This window comes from Oncorhynchus clarkii, chromosome 10, assembly GCF_045791955.1.
Source record: "Oncorhynchus clarkii lewisi isolate Uvic-CL-2024 chromosome 10, UVic_Ocla_1.0, whole genome shotgun sequence".
Classification (NCBI taxonomy): Eukaryota; Metazoa; Chordata; class Actinopteri; order Salmoniformes; family Salmonidae; genus Oncorhynchus; species Oncorhynchus clarkii.
Window position 1 is genome coordinate 27,658,403 of NC_092156.1, and position 19,347 is coordinate 27,677,749.

Sequence of the window (19,347 nt, forward strand, 5' to 3'; positions counted from 1 at the left end):
TCCAACGCTCTAACCACTAGGCTACCCTACCACCCGTATGTGAATGAACAATGTATTTCTAAAAGTCAAACATGTTGATTTTACTAGTTTTCGAGCACAAAACAAGTGCAGACAAATATATATATATATCTATATATATATATTAGACCTGGATGCTAGGTCAAGAGAAGGACAGAGAGAGAGGAGAGGAAGAAAACGAAAACCAGGGAGAGAGTCAGAGAGGGCCGGAAGAAATAAAGTCAGCGGGAGAAAGAGACACACAGAGGGAGAGAGAGATCTGTCTTTTTTGAGAGGGGCGGTTAGGAGGGGATCTGCAGGGAAACAGAGGAGCTGCAGAAAATAGGCTTTAATGGGGCATTCACATTCAGCTGGCGGGCACAAAGGAGCGGCATTGGGATTTGGGAGCTGGGCTGATTGTTAGCCTGGTGTGCTTTAGTGCCGGCCGGGAGAACCCAGCTCTGACTGATTGTGGGGAAAGACTCATTGTTGAGTGGAATGTCAGCAGTTTTAAAGGAGGCCAGAGAGGACAAGGAGAGAGCATGAGGGAGAGGAGAGAGAGAGAGAGAGAGAGAGAGAGAGAGAGAGAGAGAGAGAGAGAGAGAGAGAGAGAGAGAGAGAGAGAGAGAGAGAGAGAGAGAGAGAGAGAGAGAAGTGGGTTGGGTGGCTGGGTGACAGAAACACTCAGACAGAGCAAAGAATGGAAGACAGAGAAAGAAATTCAGAGAGGGGGATGAGAAGAGAGAGAAAGCAGAGGGACAGAGGTGAAATGTGGAGAGAGGTTTGCTTTATTTATGGACCTTCTGGGCCCCAGTGACCAAGCACCCCTCTCTCTCTCTCTCTCTCTCAATTCAATTCAATGCAAAGGGCTTTATTGGCATGGGAAACATATCTTAACATTGACAAAACAAGTGAAACAGGTAATAAACAAAAGTGACATAGACAATAAAAAATGAACAGTAAACATTACACTCACAAAAGTTCCAAAGGAATAGAGACATTTCAAATATCATATTATGGCTATATACAGTGTTGTAAGGATGTGCAAATAGTTAAAGTACAAAGGGGAAAATAAATAAACATAAATATGGATTGAATTTACAATGGTGTTTGTTCTTCACTGGTTGCCCTTTTCTTGTGGCCACAGGTATCTATCCTGCAGCGTTGCTTTATAGCATGATGTCAGGCAACAGACAGGAAGGCCAATAGCGAGCAGGGAACGCTCACTGTGCCACATTGAGGGGCTCTGGCATGGGGACAGTATCATCCAGTCCTCAGTCAGTAGCGTGGCAGTAGAGCACAGTGGAGTGAAAATCAGCCGTTGATTAAACAGGATAGAAATATTAGGCTAGTTTCTGTCTTAAGCAGACCATTGGCATGGCATGAACTTGAGTTCATGTGTGTGTGTGTGTGTGTGTGTGTGTGTGTGTGTGTGTGTGTGTGTGTGTGTGTGTGTGTGTGTGAAGGTCTACGTGCGTGCATTGGATGGGGCCCACATTCTCACACCATTGTGTCTGACATGAAAGGAGTTCGTGTTTCCCTCTCAAGCTGAAAATTGTTGGCAGAACGTTAGAGCTCTTGCCCATGAGAGTAGCCCAACCGGGGCTGGCGCATGGGCTGTGTGCTACGCTCTCTTCATCCTGTACCTGCAAAATGCAAAAATAAAATAAGAATAATTTAAGAATAAAAAAGATTGCATTTCAATAAAAGAAAGTACTTGACTAAAACAAATCTTCCCATGAGTATGTAAAGGTTTAAAGGAACTAAACTACAGTTTAGCAGCTGACAGTGTGATTTGTTAAATGTATAAATTAATTAAGCCTTGTGTTCTGGCTCTAACTGCAATTAAAGGGATTAGGCCTACCTTGGATTGCTTTATACCATAATGATGCAATTAAGCGGGTCAATTTGCAGCTATTAAATAGGCCTACAAAAACAAGTACCTTATAATTGCATGTGTTTAAAAGAACCTTTTATGTCCTATTTGTTTACACACCAATTTAACATGTAATAAATGAAGGAACAATATAAAGCTATCTCACAAAAACAACTTAATTTGCATATGAGAAGGACAATTGTCCTACCTTTACAGTGATTTGCCAAATATGGGAAATAAATGGGTAAATAACAAATAGGCATATAAGTTAAACTTTTATTCAGGTTATGGTTTTGACTTATTTCTCAAGAAGAATATATTTAATTAATTTGTTTTTTAAAACCAAAAGTCTAATAGCCTACGTTTAAAAATAATAATCTATAGTCAAGTGCTAAATCTGCCTCAAATGAGACATTAAACGTAATTGAGCAACAATCTAGAGAAACTGTCAATTAAGATATTGGATTTGGGGTAAATGGAGTGGAGGCGGCAGAGATCTTGGTTAATATTTGTCACCGAGGGGGCAGCCTCTGAGGGGATTTGTTTTGGGGGTGGGGGTTACAGAATCTACCCCCTCCTCCCTCTTCTCGCTCGTTTTAGTCCATTGTTGTGACTCTTGCGCTCACAGTGCAGTGGAGTCGGATCGGCAGCGAGACGCAGCAGAAAGCTACCCCGCACCATTACCAGAGTGGCTAGCTAGCCTAATTGAGATTTAGCTCGCTTTTAAATGTACTGCGTTCTGTTGGGACCAACTCATTTATGCACGGACTCTGAGCTAGTGAAGCGCAAACCACGGTGCGCAAAGATTGACCAACATCTGCTCTATTATTGAAGCGCTGTTGTCGAATAATGTATCCACATTGACTGAGAAAGGAACGATATAAGGGACTACACCGAGAACATCGGAGATTTATCTATTTCTATTTGCAGCAACCAACACGGATCTTGTTCCTTCCAATATCAAGAGGGGAAATGTGAATTGAGCAGCAAATTGCCCGAAGTCTCTCCTTATGGATGTAGCACTTTCAGCAGCATGAACCCGAAATAAGGAGCCAGGCGCGCAAGCCTCATTCTGCTGTGAGAACACAATTGGGTCCGGGTGAAGTGGACTTTGCGCCCCAGTTCCAAGGATCAGCGCTAGCTCCTTCCCTGCCTGCTCCACACCGGCAGCTGTCCTTCATGTTATGGTTGTTTTGATGGATGTATAAGTGTATCTCCGAGATTTTCACCGGGACCCACATTAAAGGCAATCACCAAAAGACTTTAAAAAGAGAAAGAAACAGAAGCCCAATATCCACATCGATCGAATGGAACTTGGATATTCTGGTGCCTAATAGACTTTATCAAGGATTGATCATTAAGAGCAAAGACCGACAAAAAAAAAGGTAATACGATTTCCTTGGACCCGCGAGGTTGCATAATTATTTCCTGGCTGTATGGTTCATTGCCAAATTAAGCTTTCTTGCAAAGAGTTCCATGGTTGGTTATGTTTTTTTAATAGCTTTTTTAACATTAGGCCTATATTAGACAGTGTGATTCGGCTAGTCTAATGTAAGAGTTTTAATGAAATGCATGATAATACAGCCATACTTCTGTTCTTATAATGTATTTTTGACATTGCAAAATCCCCTTCAATTTCAAAATTTGCTCACAAGTGAATGAGAGATTGCTGAATGTGGCAGTATCTGTGCAGTAAAGAGTTACAACATTGTTTTCACTGTCATATCGATTTGATTGACTTTGGGAGCGTGTGAAACAGACGCGCACAAACATGACATGGTGAGGTTGTGTTTTCTCTCCCAATAGTTTATGCGATAAACCAACTGGACACTTTGTATTGGTTATATCAGTTAGGCTACAAAGATAGGCTTATAGGCAATAATTGTAACGCGCCTTGAGAAACGGATTTAAGTTATAGCGAATTTCTCACGATGATCATCGAGTTAAATGTTACAGAAATAGTTGTTGGAAGGTAAAGGAGCAGAAGACATCGTTTGATTTATGACAACAACATTGTAACGGCTAAAGCGAATCAATGATCGCAAACAAATTAACCGGTTGTGTAGATCCTCCACGACATTGAAGGCATATTTATATTTCACTTGGTGCTTTTGTCATAAACACAGACAAATCACTGGGCAACTTTTACTAGTTTATTTCATGGTCTTCATGGGACCACATCGAGATGAACTCACCTTTCACGCACCGTAAATAAGACCACATACACCCCCCCCCCCCACACACACACACACACAGTTCTAAATGGAGAAAGAATAGGCTATAGTTCATTCACGGGATAGTTATTAAACTGTGTGCGCCATGGCGGCACGCACATGGTATGCAAGGAACACTCCAGGACTGGCGCCTGTGCACAGTTGGCCCGGCTCGGTTCGGTTGGCATCATGGCACCTGGACAAAAATAATCACGCCGCTCAGTCTTGCTCCTGCTGCCAACTTTGGTCCCCTGTCACGCGATTATAAAAAATAAACATATTTCCATCAAATCAAAATGTTTTTTTTTGTCATCATAAGAACAGTCTGCTCTAAAAATAGTTTAATGTTGAATAAATCCTCACTAGATTATTTCAACCTGGACTCAGTGGCAGACGTAACATAGTAAATGTAGATCTGTCTCCCTCCATTTAGTATGATACAGTATGTTAAATCTTGTATGGTATGTAGGCTAGTAATTTGTGGATGTCCAGCATCCATTTCGTATGATATGAATTACAGTTTGTATGATGTAATACATATGATATGTTACGAATTACAATTTGTTGTGGCTAACGTTAACTAGGTGGCTAACATTATCTAGGCTATGGGTTAGGGAAAGGGTTAGCTAACATGCTAAGTAGCTAAAATGCTAAAGTTATCCGTGAAGAAATTCAAACAATCTACCTTTGGGTTGCTAGACCAACCTCCCTCCTTTAGTTATGGTTTCTAAGTAACATTTTGTCTTATGTAACCATACCAAGCTTAACATATCATACTCATTTGAGTGTCAGATGTTTACTTTTACTATGTTATATAAATGTTATGCCTAGTCTTTGAGGCAGGCTGATTATTTAGGGGGCTCGGGGAAAAATGACATGTGTAGGCTTATTTTTCTGCGCTGTTCTGGCCTGTCTGTTGTGTTGAGTGTGCCTGTGAATTTGCTATTGTTGCTCCCGGGTAGCTTCCTGGCAAGTCTCAAGTGTTTTCATAGTAATGGCCCATTATCCAGACAGGCTGTGCACCTCTCTTCCGGCTGCACATCCACACCCTTTAGTTATTCATGATGCAGGGGACAGTGGACAATGTGCTTTAATGACTGGACAGTCAGGACACCAGTTTAATAAGACTACAAGGCCAGTCTAAAAGAGTCTATTTCTATCACTACCTATTCACAAGGCTATATCCCACAAACAATTTCAGTGCTACTTACTGAAATCACATGCCACAATTTTAATTAATGACTGACTGACTGTCTCACTCTGTGTTGTCCTTCCAGGTCTGGTTTTTGGTGTGTGTGTGTGCCAATGCCCGGAATCGGTGTGTGAGGCCAGGGTTAGCCCCCCTTCATTATTTTGCTATCACACACACCTGCAAGATGGTGAATGTCTATACGGTTTGCATCGTCATACTCTGTCTGACTGTTGGACTCCTGACCAAAGCCATCGGGCCAGAAGACGTAAAAACAAAAGGTAGGTTTCTAAACATTGCCAAGACTGTTGTTCTTATATGTTATTTCTCCTATACTGATGAATGGTCCGAAGCCCTCTTGAGAATGATTTGCTGATAGACCACTGGTTGAATTCTCCCAGAGGGTGGTTTCTCAACTATGCAGTTTCTTAAAATACATCTCTCAAGTCCATACTTCCCAGCTTAATGTTTCAAGTGAGGTTGCTCAGTTCTGCTCAGACAAGTAATAAAATAAACCAACAAAAGCTTTACAAATAATAGAAAGGCCATTAAATGAACACTTCCCCCTCACATTTCCATTTTATTCACTGAAAGATCTCACAGTGCCTGTAGCTGTACAGTACAGTAAGCCTTTGATTCGTTAGGTTGGTCTATTTATAGGAGAGCAGCGAGCCATAGGGAAGGTGTGATCCAGTCGAATTCAAGGTGACAGGAAGGAGAAAGGTTGTAATCATTTTTTGGGGGGGGTAAGGATGAAAAAAACCTCCCAGTGTTTTTGGTGCCGTAAACCATGCTACCCGATCCCTCCAAGACCCTGGGGCTCGGAAGTGTAAATTTGTCTGGCCGGGGTTGGAGGGTAGGAAGGAGAGGATGGTGGGGGGGCCTTCCATTGATGCTTTACAAACACACGCCTGTCTTCATTTATTACCTGCCACAGCCAACCATTTTGCTCTAAGTATTGTTATGGTGTGTGCAGATTGGCTACAGGCTCGGTAAATTGCAGCCCTCCAGGCTCACAGGAGCTGGGGTCTTTTTTAAGCCCCTATACTGATCACTATCAGGAATGGAGGAATCCCTACTCTAGTCTAGGGTTTATTTCAAAAACTTTGATCAACTTATTTGCATTATTCACAGCTGTTTAGAGTCCAAGCACAGTAAATAACTTCCAAAAGATTTAAATACAATTCACTGATGATAAACCCCTCGGCTACCACAGCAGTGAGAGTGGTAAGACAGGGATAGGGGGCTGTGTAAGGTGAACCCTGGTAGTTTTTCAATGGGCCTGTTTGTTAAGACTCCGTGGAAAAGCTCACTCCCGCCGTGGAGAATGCAGCACTAAATCCCTGCCAGAAAACATTTGACTCATTGGACAACGGTAATAATTCAGCACTGCAACACCATCCAGGAAAGTTCCTGTTACCAACCAGAAAAAAAAGAGAATGAGAGAGAGAGAGAACAGAGGTAGCCGTGAACTCTTTTAAGTGTGGCTGCAGGATGAACTTTGTGATATTTTTCTAGCGGAGGAGGAGTGAAATGTGTGCCACACACATAGTTCCGGAGCACAGGCTCCGGTGTGCTAACGTAGAACAGTGCTGCTCACACTCAGGCTTTGACTGTGATTTACTGAGGAATATATCCCCTGCAGATATGACATAGATCAAAATTCATTGGCATGTAGGATACTTTGCATTTTAACTGGTTAATCACTGGTCTGTCCTAATGTGTTGTAAGCAACGTGGGTACAATATTATCGCTCACTGTTGAGACAGAGTCTGTATATTACTGATAATATTGCGTTATGGCAGTTGGTTCTCAGCATTTCCTTTGTGGTGAAAGGATACTAATGTAGAAGACTTACATTGCCAAATGTGCCACCCAGGAAATAAACAAACCATAGCATACCATGGATTCACCTCTAAAGGAACTCTAGTCATGAAAGAGGCGAGTGCATCTGATGGCCAAATGGTAAAACCCAGCCTAGTTCCCCCATCCAGTCGAGTCACACCAGTGAAATGTTTTGTGTGGTGTTGTGTTTGTCCCCTCGACGCTTGGTGACTATTCACACTCAGCTGTGAGTTCAAATGAAGGCCACAGGCCTCTCCAAGTCCTCACAAGTTCATTATCATGGCTCTGTGTACTTGGTGGGAAACGTTGCCTTTCCAGGAATAATAGAAAGCGCCACTTTTCAAGTTGCCTCTGCTTTTTATACTATGCTGCAAAGTAAATTCACAGTGCGTGATGGGATGGTAAACGAATGGCTAGATGGGTCAATCTCATAGTCAAGTGAATGGGAGTTTTTTAATGGACAAGGAACATATAAGGTACTTATTACAGTGTAATAGAACTGTATTTTTTGTTGTTGCTAATTTGAGTTGAATTCAACCAACCATACAAATGATGAGGATAATCGTGGCAATTCACTTTTTAATTATTTTTTTTATCCAAAGCTCAAGTCTTGAGGTTTTAATATGCAATACTTCTTAAAGCCTATTCATGGTATTATGAATTGGCTCTACAAATGGAGCATTACAGAGTGAACAGGGTCGTGTTGTTCTCTCACCATTAACTTGGTGGCCTAGCTCTCCCCTGTGTATTCCTCCTCCTCCTCTACCTCTGCATGGCTCGTAGAGCAGTTAGGGAGAGCAGCTCCTCAAGCAGGGGGAACAGATTGCCTTTTGACTGACTGAGGGGGCTGCAGGAAGTAATCACACAGAAAATTGGCCTGGAATTTGCACTTTTCAGCGTTTTGAAAGCGGGTACATCGTATATGGCTGAACGAGCAGAGGCCAGGGGAGCACTTATCGTGACACATTAGCCCCCAGTTTATCAGTGCACTCCGTCACCCACCAACCAACCAGCCCACATTCAAACACAAGCATGCTGAGAAATGCAAGAAACACATACTTCTATGGAAGCGTTTAGATGTAAACTGAAACCTAGGGAGTTTTTCTATTTTTTAAAAATTATTCTCACGATTCCTCTCCTCTCTTGTTCTCTCTGTACAGATCTGAGAGTGCCTCGGCCACTCATCTTGCCTCATTACCCGGAGAATGCTACAGCGGTTGTAGGGGGACAGGTTAAGCTGCTGTGTAAGGTCCACCGGCCGGCCTTCACCAAGGTTCAGTGGCTGAAGAGAGACGGAGATCGCCTGGGAGCCGAGGGCCAGCCACATCTTAGAGTTCTGACGGCACTCCAGAGCAACATCTCCAAAGTGAACTCTCTGTCTCTGAGCAACGTTTCTCTGGGGGACACTGGGGAGTACATCTGTATGGCTGAGACCACCACACAAACTGGACACCAGCTTCAGTCCATGCAGTCTGCCTGGCTACAGGTTCTACCAGGTAAAACAGAGTTTATTAATCAGGCTATGGGATGCTTCTCACATAGAATTAGGAATTAGAATACATCATTTAATAGGATCTCTAGGGCTTTCCATTCAGTGTAGCCTTGTGTTTTATAGTCAATTATATCCTGATAGTAATTGATGTCTAACAACAATAACTAGTTGGAAGTCAATGTATATTAATCTCATACCTTGTCTTTCCTGTTAGAGACCCTGATCTCTCGTTCCCTGGACAAAAGCACGGCCATTGAAGTCCCAGCAGGTAATGGCCATTGAACTGCCTCTATCCCAGTGGAGTAGAGAGAACAGAGAGGAGTATGAATGAGGATGACAGGGGTCATCTGTGTGACTGAGAGGCTGTTTGGTGGGCTGAAACGGGGCTTTCTCTCCGAGCCTGTCTCTTAGACCTCCACTGAACCATTGCCACCCCATCGATTTATTTGTGAAGGCCCATCCGCTGTCACGTTCATTAGCTTCATCCTTTTTTATCTTTCCTTTCTCTTTAATTTTTTCGGGTAGCTAGCTTGCTCTCACTTCCACAATGATCTATGCTGAACAAAACAAGGAGCAAAGTGAGGTGGAGAGGACTCCGGTCGCCATGGGAAAATTTTTTTGTATGTGTCGGGTGGGTCAGGGGGATAATGTGGGCGAGAATTGAAAGGTCATAATTGAGGGAATGGCCACTCTTTTTAAAACGAGATGTGCCCACTGATTGTACTGTGTGTGTACGTGTCTTTCAGCGTGTGTCAATACTCACGTGTTTGTTTTGTCTCCCCATTGTCCCTGCAGTTGTCCTGGATGACCTTGGTGAGGACACCAATGAGCACCTGCTCCTGGAACCGGGTGATGTCCTCAAGCTGCGCTGTGACACCAACCGACCAGGGGGCGTGTACTGGTACAAAGAGTGGACCCGGGTGCTGCACACCGCCCGCATCCAGATCCGCGGGGGCGTTATAGAGATCACAGACGTGACGTACGAGGATTCTGGGGTGTATGTGTGTGTCCTCCGGGGAACCAAGGAGCCCCTGAGGAACTTCACCATCACTGTAGCAGGTGAGGTCTGGATCTAGAAAAATAAGATCTGAGCCTTAGAGATACATGTAGGATCCAATCTAGTTTTAGGTTCTATTGATCAATTTCTATGTTCTAAATTCACCCTTTCTAAATGATCAGTTATGATAAAGTTATTAACTATTTTCATGTCTTTATGCTACTCTCTCAGACTCACTGGGCTCAGGTGATGATGATGAGGACAATGGTCTAGAAGACACGTCAGCTGAGATAGATAATGACCAGGTCTACTTCACAAGAGGTCCCTACTGGACCCACACCCAGCGCATGGAGAAGAAGCTGTACGCAGTGCCGGCAGGGAACACGGTCAAGTTCCGCTGCCCGGCAATGGGCAGCCCTCTGCCCTTCATCCGCTGGCTGAAGAACGGACACGAGTTCAGGGGAGAGCACCGCATTGGAGGCATCAAGGTGAGACAGTGACCAACCTGGAAGCAAAGACAGAAAGAGAGTGGCTAAGGTGGGGAAGAGAAGGAGGGTCAAGGAGGGAGGGGGAGAAAGACGGTGGATCGCGGTTTTCTTTATTAGTGTATAACCTCCACATACTTTGGCCTCAACCCTGGTACCTGACATTTAGTCTCAATAGGGAAGTAACACATTGAATCTATTTAAACTGGATCCATCAACAACAAGTTACCATAGAGACAGACAAGCACTTCCAAAGGACAAGCGGTCCAACACACAACGTATAGACCACCCATTTCTAACGTGTCCGTTTTGTACATTTATAGTTGAGACACCAGCACTGGAGCCTGGTGATGGAGAGTGTGGTGCCTTCAGACCGTGGGAACTACACCTGTCTGGTGGAGAACAAATACGGCTCCATCACACACAGCTACCTTCTGGACGTGCTGGGTAAGAACACACACTCACCCACTTCATAACAAAAACCTCTCTTCACCTACCCAACAATAGTCTGCTGTTTGCACATCTGACATTCAACTCCCAAAGCTGGGAGTGATAGTATGGGAAATTAGCAAAAGTAATTCCCTGCACCATCCTCTAATTCAACCAAATTCTGTCAAACTTAACACAAGCCCTTTCCGTCTGCCTCTCCATAATGACTGAAAGTAAAGTTGGCATAAACTCATTATAAAGTCTGCACAGCTAGTCAAAGCTCCATGGTGTGTGCAGTACTATACGGTATTGTCACCACCCTCCTACACCCATCACCACCCCACTCTAGACATCTAGACACAGGCCCGTCTCCCTGCGGAGCCACTGCCGACCCATGATACTTAGCACATGTCAGACTTAATTACTGTCACGTCCCAGCTCTCTCCCCGCTCTGCCCCAGCGGCATCTCACTAGACACAGAGAAACACAGAGGTTCTAAAGCCCACCTCAGACAGAGGGAGGATAGAGACGAGCAGGGAGCCGCCAGAGCGGCTGGGCCCACGGGGGTGCCATGATTCAACCAGCACCCGCCCCGGGGCTTTAGAAGTCCACTGGGATGTTTCATGATAGAGAGAGAGACACAGAGGCAGTAAATATCAGGCCTGTCGGGGATAAAGAGGTTGGGGGGGGGGGGCTGGCGTCAGCCGCGGCAGGGGAGAGAGAGCGTCCCAACCAGTTTTCCCCCTGACCTGTGACTGGCCAGTTTGTTTCGCCGGCTTGGCAGTCTGGCGTGGGGTCATCTACTGTCTCCAGAAGCATGTGAGGGGGAAAAGAGCATGCACACAGAGAGAGATAGAGAGAGAGAGATAGAGAGACTTCAAGGCTGGCCTGGCTAGAAAAGAAAGCTGCTAATGAAACCAATTAGTGAAACTGCCTGAGTATGGCTGGCATTGGTTGTGAGAGACGCTGCCTGCTTATCGGTCCCTTCCCCTTTGGCGATGCTGTGCTGCACTGCGATCAGTCAGATTAACACTGGTCATTACCACTGGCCTTTCTCTCCATGCCTCTGAAACGCCACATGTTAGAAAACTAAAATACTGTAATTTTAGATTAGTATTTACTTCAATGGCTAGGGTATTTCAGACAGAGGAATTTCCCGCTCGCTGTCTCCCTGGCTGAACTTTGAACTCTTCCCCCAGTCAAGGGGAATCCTCAATGCCCTCTGAAGTCTAACACTTTCTCTCTGTATTTTTCCCTCCCTCCCCCTACCTCGCTCTCTGTTTTCAGAGCGCTCCCCACACAGGCCTATCCTGCAAGCTGGTCTGCCAGCCAACACTACAGCGGTGGTGGGCACTGATGTCCAGTTCTTCTGTAAGGTCTACAGCGATGCCCAGCCTCACATCCAGTGGCTGAAACACATTGAGAGAAACGGCAACCGCTACGGTCCAGACGGGACTCCTTACGTTCAGATACTGAAGACAGGCAGCCTCAACATGTCGGAGGTGGAAGTTCTCTACCTGACTAATGTGACCATGGAGGATGCTGGAGAGTACACCTGTCTGGCTGGAAACTCCATTGGCTTCTCCTACCAGTCTGCCTGGCTCACTGTCCTCTCAGGTACGTTTATTACTCAAACAATAGTATGGCAACATATGGCCAAAGTAAGGAATCTAGAAGAGTTCAGAAGAAATGGTCCCTTGTGTTTTGGGTCAACATACTACAGGTATTTTTGTATCATCAAAGGAGTTCAGAAGGAATTGTCACTTGAGCTTGAGACAGTTAGTCTCTAACCAATCCTCTTATTTCCTTCTCGTTGTCTTCTCACAGAAGAGGACGTAGCTGACGAGGTGGACTTAATGGAGACCAAGTACACTGACATCATCATCTACGCGTCTGGCTTCCTGGCTCTGGTCATGGCCATCGTGATTGTGGTGCTGTGTCGCATGCAGGTCAACCCAAGCAGAGAACCCTTCGATGTCCTCCCCGTCCAGAAACTCTCCAAGTTCCCCCTCCGCAGACAGTACTCTGTGGATTCCAACTCGTCAGGGAAGTCCAGTGCGTCTCTGATGAGAGTGGCCCGCCTGTCTTCCAGCTGCTCCCCCATGCTGGCCGGAGTCATGGAGTTTGAACTGCCCTACGACCCTGACTGGGAGTTTCACAGGGAGAAGTAAGTCCTGCTTTGACTTACTCATTTGTTAGGGGTTTTGTTGAAGTTGCTTAATGGTCATTGAATTTCTCCATCTTGAATGTGTGTTTTGGTTTCTGTTGAGTTCCATGTATCTACACTGTACTGACCATCATTGTCCTTCCTCTTTTCAGTCTGACTTTAGGGAAGCCACTGGGTGAGGGCTGCTTCGGTCAGGTGGTCAGAGCTGAGGCCTATGGGATCAACAAGGACCATCAGGAGAACATCTCCACTGTGGCCGTCAAGATGCTGAAAGGTATGAGCTAGGTACCATCTTCTTAGGAGGAGACTGGACAATGACTAGTATTTACTATTACCTCTATTTCCAGATATGTTCATAAGACGTAAAATGTGTGTCCTTCTCGTTCCTCAGATGATGCCACAGACAAAGACCTGTCAGATCTCATATCTGAAATGGAGCTGATGAAAGTGATGGACAAGCACAAGAACATCATTAACCTCCTGGGGGTGTGCACACAAGAAGGTTAGTTCAGGACAAAAGTTCACAACAGATAATGACAACCAAAAGTCAAAAGCTACTATCTCACTTTTGCTCCTCACTCATTTGATTCTAGCCCTGCTCATTGAAGTTGCCATTAATGGTGGCCCAATGCCTCCAGGCATCCTCAGTGAGGGTGGACTCAGTCACAAACTTTCTCCTCTCCCCCATCAGGTCCTCTGTACGTGCTGGTAGAGTATGCGTCTAAAGGCAGCCTCAGGGAGTACCTGCGGGCCCGACGGCCCCCCGGCATGGACTATACCTTTGATGTGACCAAAGTGCCCGAGGAGCAGCTCACCTTCAAAGACCTGCTGTCCTGTGCCTACCAGGTGGCGCGTGGCATGGAGTACCTGGCCTCCAAAAGGGTGAGTACTATGTCCTAATGGGGTTTGGCCAGCAATTGAGCTTGTATACCCTACCTCTATCCTTTGACTTTCAAATGGATGACTTTGGCCTAAGGGGTTTAGTTATCTCCGTATGTATTCTATCAGGTTTAAAATGTATACCTGGCCTTCTATAGAATGCCTTTGGCCTGAAGGGGTTTAGTTATCTCCGTATGTATTCTATCAGGTTTAAAATGCATACCTGGCCTTTTATAGAATGCCTTTGGCCTGAAGGGGTTTAGCCAACAAGCAAGAGCAAGTTGCAAACCCCTCCTTCCTTCCCTCCTACCCCCAACACTCCCTTCCTCATTCACTATCCTCTTCTCTCTTATCAACACACCATCCTGTCATTCCACAGTGGAGTGGTGGTTGAGCCCTGTTTGCCCCTCCGTTCATCCATCCCTCCGTCTTGCCTCCCGCAGTGGGCTTTGTCCTTTTTAGCACTGCCATAAATCTGTTAGCAAACAGGCGCAGAGCTGTGTCTGTGCCCCGGCATCGGGTTTCTGTCTCTGTGGCCTGCTAAGAATGCAGCAGTCTGAAACCACCCCACCATTACGGAGCCCCCGCAAAACCACGGCTTTCTCATTTCCACCAATCCCCAAATGCCACGTCAATTTCAAATGAAAACCAAAATAAACTTAATGACATCCATTCAAATCTGGCAGACAGGGATTGTTTTTCGACGAAACCTCCAGATCTATATAAAGTCGACTTAATTTGGTGCGTCTGGTTAAAATTGGATGCTGCGTGTTGACTTAAGACCGGGTCTTTTCATTTTAGAAACTTACAGCGAACAATTTCTTTGTCAATCCTATCTGGTTTTACCAGATGCCTGAAGAAACAGACAACCGCAATGTAGACCTCTTCACGTCATTGCAATACTTTAATTGTAGGGTATCATTTCACAAGCACTTAACATTAAACTCAAAACAACATATATCTATCTTCATGTTCAATGACTTTACCCTGGTTTCTCCTCTCTATAGTGCATCCACAGAGACCTTGCTGCCAGAAACGTACTCGTCACAGAAGACAACGTCATGAAAATCGCAGACTTCGGCCTTGCTAGAGGAGTGCACCAGATCGACTACTACAAGAAAACCACCAACGTGAGTTATCCTATCCTGCTATCCCCCTGACTGGCTCTGTGGCACCTTGTCCCTCTCCTAAACCCAGATATAAGTGCCTGTGCCAGGGCCGTGCTGCTGTGCGTAGTCTGGCTGGCCAGCTTTTAGAACAGCCCCTGCTGGTACGTGTAGACACAGCACACTGTCTGCTCTCTGTCTAGTGTCACCCAGTTGGCTTGTGCCTGTTTGCAGCTTTAATGCTCTTAAAGACAGATGTTTGATGTATGCCCACTGATTGGCAGCCAGCTTAATGGAAGATAATTAGAAAAAGGGGACAGGGAAGGGAAGAGGGAAGTGGGCGAAAGAAAGGGGGGAGTGGGGGGAGTGGAGAAGACTGAATGAAAGGCTAGAACTGCAATGGTGCTTCGGCTCTGGCGTTGTGGCAACCGACTGACTTACTGCCTGTCCACCGCTCACTAACCGTGGTTGTTCTGTTTTGCAGGGACGTCTGCCAGTGAAGTGGATGGCACCAGAGGCCTTGTTCGACCGAGTCTACACACACCAGAGTGACGTGTGGTCGTTTGGCGTGCTGATGTGGGAGATCTTCACCCTGGGGGGCTCACCGTACCCCGGTATCCCCGTGGAAGAGCTCTTCAAGCTGCTGAAGGAAGGCCACCGCATGGACAAACCCTCCAACTGCACACACGAACTGTGAGTAGACACACATAAGTGCATACCAAAACTTACCAAACACTCACCACAGCGTTCTCCTCACCTAACCCTTCAACTTGAAGTTGTAAATGTATATTTATTACTGTGTTGTGAAAGAAAGAAACAGTAAGTGGACGTTTGCCTTCCTTTAGAATATATATTTTGGGTCCTGTGCTATATTTGGATGTGTGTAAATGTGAAAATGCTGTGGATGGGTTATATACCTTGATACTAACTAGCCCTGTCTGTCTACGTGTATATACCCTGATACTAACTAGCCCTGTCTGTCTATGTGTATATACCCTGATACTAACTAGCCCTGTCTGTCTACGTGTATATACCCTGATACTAACTAGCCCTGTCTGTCTACGTGTATATACCTTGATACTAACTAGCCCTGTCTGTCTACGTGTATATACCCTGATACTAACTAGCCCTGTCTGTCTACGTGTATATACCTTGATACTAACTAGCCCTGTCTGTCTACGTGTATATACCCTGATACTAACTAGCCCTGTCTGTCTATGTGTATATACCCTGATACTAACTAGCCCTGTCTGTCTATGTGTATATACCCTGATACTAACTAGCTCTGTCTGTCTACGTGTATATACCCTGATACTAACTAGCCCTGTCTGTCTATGTGTATATACCCTGATACTAACTAGCCCTGTCTGTCTATGTGTACATACCCTGATACTAACTAGCCCTGTCTGTCTATGTGTATATACCCTGATACTAACTAGCCCTGTCTGTCTATGTGTATGTGTGCAGCTACATGAAGATGAGGGAGTGCTGGCATGCTGTGCCCACACAACGACCCACCTTCAAACAGCTGGTGGAGGAGCTAGACAGAGTGCTGCTGTCTATCTCTGACGAGGTGGGTGTCTGGATCCCCGTTCACACACAAGCATACACACATACACAAACACACACACACAATCTGCTCGCCAGATGTCCTGTTGCAACAGACTGTTCCAGCTATAGTTTAGTTTATTACTGTAAGACACCCTGTAGTTCAAGATTAGAAACCAAATCTCTCTGGGTTTGTACACAGCACAGTCTCAGATAAAATGTCAAACCTACTACACATCACACAACACAAACGTCAAGCTTAAAAATACAATAAAATACACAACAACACAAATGCAAAGTGTTACCAAACTTAACTGTTTCTCTCCTACTTCTTTTTCTTAGTACTTGGACCTGTCAACACCTTTTGAACAGTACTCCCCGTCGTGCGAGGACACCTCCAGTTCTTGCTCCTCGGACAATGACTCTGTCTTTACCCACGATGCCCTGTCCACCGACCCCTGTCTGCTGGGTTACCACGACGTGCATTCTCGGGTAGACATGAAAACGGCACTGCGGTAGACTGTGGCTCCAACAGGAGTCCTCTGGCTCAAAGGGCATTACCTGGAGAAGTTTGCGTTAGAAAACAACCATGTTGCATGAAAAGTGTAACTTGGACTGTCTGCTCTGAGACTGTGCCTAAGAACAGTATCTCAAACCTTGGCACTACAGGACCCTGGTCATCTAAAATGGCTGCCTCTTCTTCTTCTTATCAGGTTTGGGGTGTTATAGTAAAAGGACTCTCTTTTGTTTGGGTCTCTACAGAGAGGATCGACAATGGGCTTCTTGTACTCAAACTCATCCGAGCTTGTCTCTGAACGGTATCCAAACTGGGCTTTTAAACCAGAAAAATATGTTTTAACAAAAAATATGTTAACACTTCATTTTAAGTGTCCATAATAAACCATTCATAAGGCATTATGAGGCATTTACAAATAGTTTTCTCACATTTTATTACTAATTATTCCTACATTTGTAAATGTTAGTAAGCAAGTTATTCACACATGTATATATATATTTCCTTAAACATCCTGTGTTGAATGCTTATTCTTTTACCAGGTACTGCTGGAATGTCTACCATCTTTTTGTGAGAAATGACACGGGTCCCTCAAAACCTTCAGAAAGTGTTTATAAAGTATAAATAGTGCTCACTTTAGATTACGGACTGCAAAAATACTTTACTAATAATTAGTAGATGGTTTATAAATGCCTTATAAATTATTTATTGCAGAGCCTTAAAATAAGGTGTTACCAAAAATATTTATTTTGATATAAAAAAAAAACAGAGAAGTTTATTGTTAAATATAAATCTCTCTGTCTATAAGATTATTTTACATTTTGCTATTTAAAATTGTCTTAAATCTCAGGATCTCTTTTATTAAAAAGTTGCTGTAGGGGCAGCAAAGTGCCTGAATCTTTGATTTCCTGTGAATATATTAAAATATACAAATATTTTATGTTTTTATCACAAAAAAGACAATTACCTTTTATAAATTATTCTAAATGATACGAAAATGAAGGTGTTCAACTGAGGTGAAGAAAGAAATAATGTATTCAAGTGTTTTAACGGACAAAATGTCCTCGCGATTCTCATTCCATTTCATCAAAACAACCTCAGCCCCGTTTGTACTCTGCTCTGGCTTAATATGGCATTGAGGCCAGTCGGTCAAAGCCCTCAGGACCCCCAATCCCTTATGCTTTCAATTGTTGCATACATAAACTAACTGTAAGAACAGTATGGTCTGGGCCCTGAAAGAGAAGAATACAATTCAACACAGGACACTGTGGGAATACAGGGGGAGCAGCCCAGCTTCTACTGTCTGTGCTGTATGAAAAGAAAAGGACTGGACCTGCATGTCTGAATGTGAAAGGCCCAGTGTGATTGATTTCAAATGGGAGAATCCTCCTCTTTTGTATCCCCTCTAACCCTTTAACCAGGCCCAGTGTGTTTGCAGGGGTACAGGCTGAGGCCGGACCTGGACAATAGGCTCTTTGGCAATCCTGATGGGTGTGACTGTGGGGACACTGTGGGGACAGGGAGGGTAGGGTGATCCAGGGGTAGCCTCAGCCACTCAGCCTGGGCCTGTGTGCAAATGAAGAGTCCCTTATTATGTTAATGCATGGCTCCCATTGATAGCCATCTTTATCCTGCTACCATCTTCAATATACAAATGCTAATTCTGATGCTCTGTTACCATTGGGAAGAACTCTAGAAATGTCCTCCAGGGAATGCAAAGGGTTCACCTCAAATCATATAGATAAGCCTTGCATGTTGCTGTTTCAACAACGCTTCACAATCTAACTGCCCTGGGTTGTTTTTCATTCAGATGACTCAAAAGCATTTTTAGAATAAAGATTGTGATGTTGTCAGTTGAAAGCAAAGCATAATGCTCATACAGTAAAAATAAAGAAATAACAAAAGCTATTCAGGTAGCAGGGCAGTGGGGATGGCTACCTTTTTGTGTATATTGATATCCTTACTGTTGAGTTGTGAGATTTATTTGGTGTGTCATCATTTTTATAAAACAAAACATTCAGCAAATTAGCTCAAAAATATGTTTTTTCTCCTGTAAGGCAGCTATACCAATGCATGACCTCCAACTGAAAACCAAACCATGAGCTTTAGAACAGCCTCTTTGAATTGAACTTAGCCCTTCGACATCGAGAGGTTTATCACAAAGATCTTCAGTGTTGTTGTTTTGATTTCGTACTACACAACGTCAGGATCAACTGCATGACATTCCATTTATGTACGCCCAATACAATTGTAACAATCACAATGTTCTTAAAAAAAAATCCTCAAGAATATTATTTTAGAAATATCTAATTTATTTGTTTTATTGTTTTGTTTTTATATGAAATAAAGTATAATTTAAAATATCAACTTTGTCTCTTTCTGTGGTTTAGAAAGAAGGAGAGAGGAAGAGACAGGAGGCACAGAAAGAGAAAGAACGACAGCAGCTGAATACAGGGAAAGGAAAAGAAAGAAAATGAGAGCGTGAGACAGACAAGAGAAAGAGAGATGAGGGTTAGGGGTTAAGGGGTAGCGGGAGAGTGCACTCGTGATCACAGAGAACCAGTGCCTTTTAAGTGGCACGCTTAACCCCAGCACACGGCTGGCTTATCT

At 44.3% G+C, this 19,347-nt stretch overlaps 1 protein-coding gene across 1 annotated transcript; it reads left to right on the top strand.

Annotated features, from left to right (window-relative positions):
• The first annotated feature begins 2,484 nt into the window (after positions 1–2,484).
• On the top strand, positions 2,485–19,098 carry LOC139418216 (fibroblast growth factor receptor 4-like). The gene is made up of 16 exons (XM_071167496.1): positions 2,485–3,258; positions 5,364–5,556; positions 8,281–8,616; positions 8,827–8,880; positions 9,408–9,671; positions 9,841–10,097; positions 10,418–10,541; positions 11,811–12,140; positions 12,351–12,690; positions 12,843–12,964; positions 13,082–13,192; positions 13,382–13,572; positions 14,577–14,699; positions 15,160–15,368; positions 16,143–16,248; positions 16,566–19,098. Exons 2-16 carry the CDS (start codon positions 5,463–5,465, stop codon positions 16,740–16,742), a joined length of 2,838 nt encoding a protein of 945 aa, XP_071023597.1. The 5' UTR covers positions 2,485–3,258; positions 5,364–5,462; the 3' UTR covers positions 16,743–19,098.
• The last annotated feature ends 249 nt before the right edge of the window (positions 19,099–19,347 follow it).

Coding starts and splice junctions, on each gene's coding strand:
- LOC139418216 (XM_071167496.1), top strand. CDS start 5,463: ATGGTGAATGTCTATACGGTTTGCATCGTCATACTCTGTCTGACTGTT. Junction 9,672..9,840: donor CTTCACCATCACTGTAGCAG/GTGAGGTCTGGA, acceptor CTACTCTCTCAG/ACTCACTGGGCTCAGGTGAT. Junction 10,542..11,810: donor CTACCTTCTGGACGTGCTGG/GTAAGAACACAC, acceptor CTCTGTTTTCAG/AGCGCTCCCCACACAGGCCT.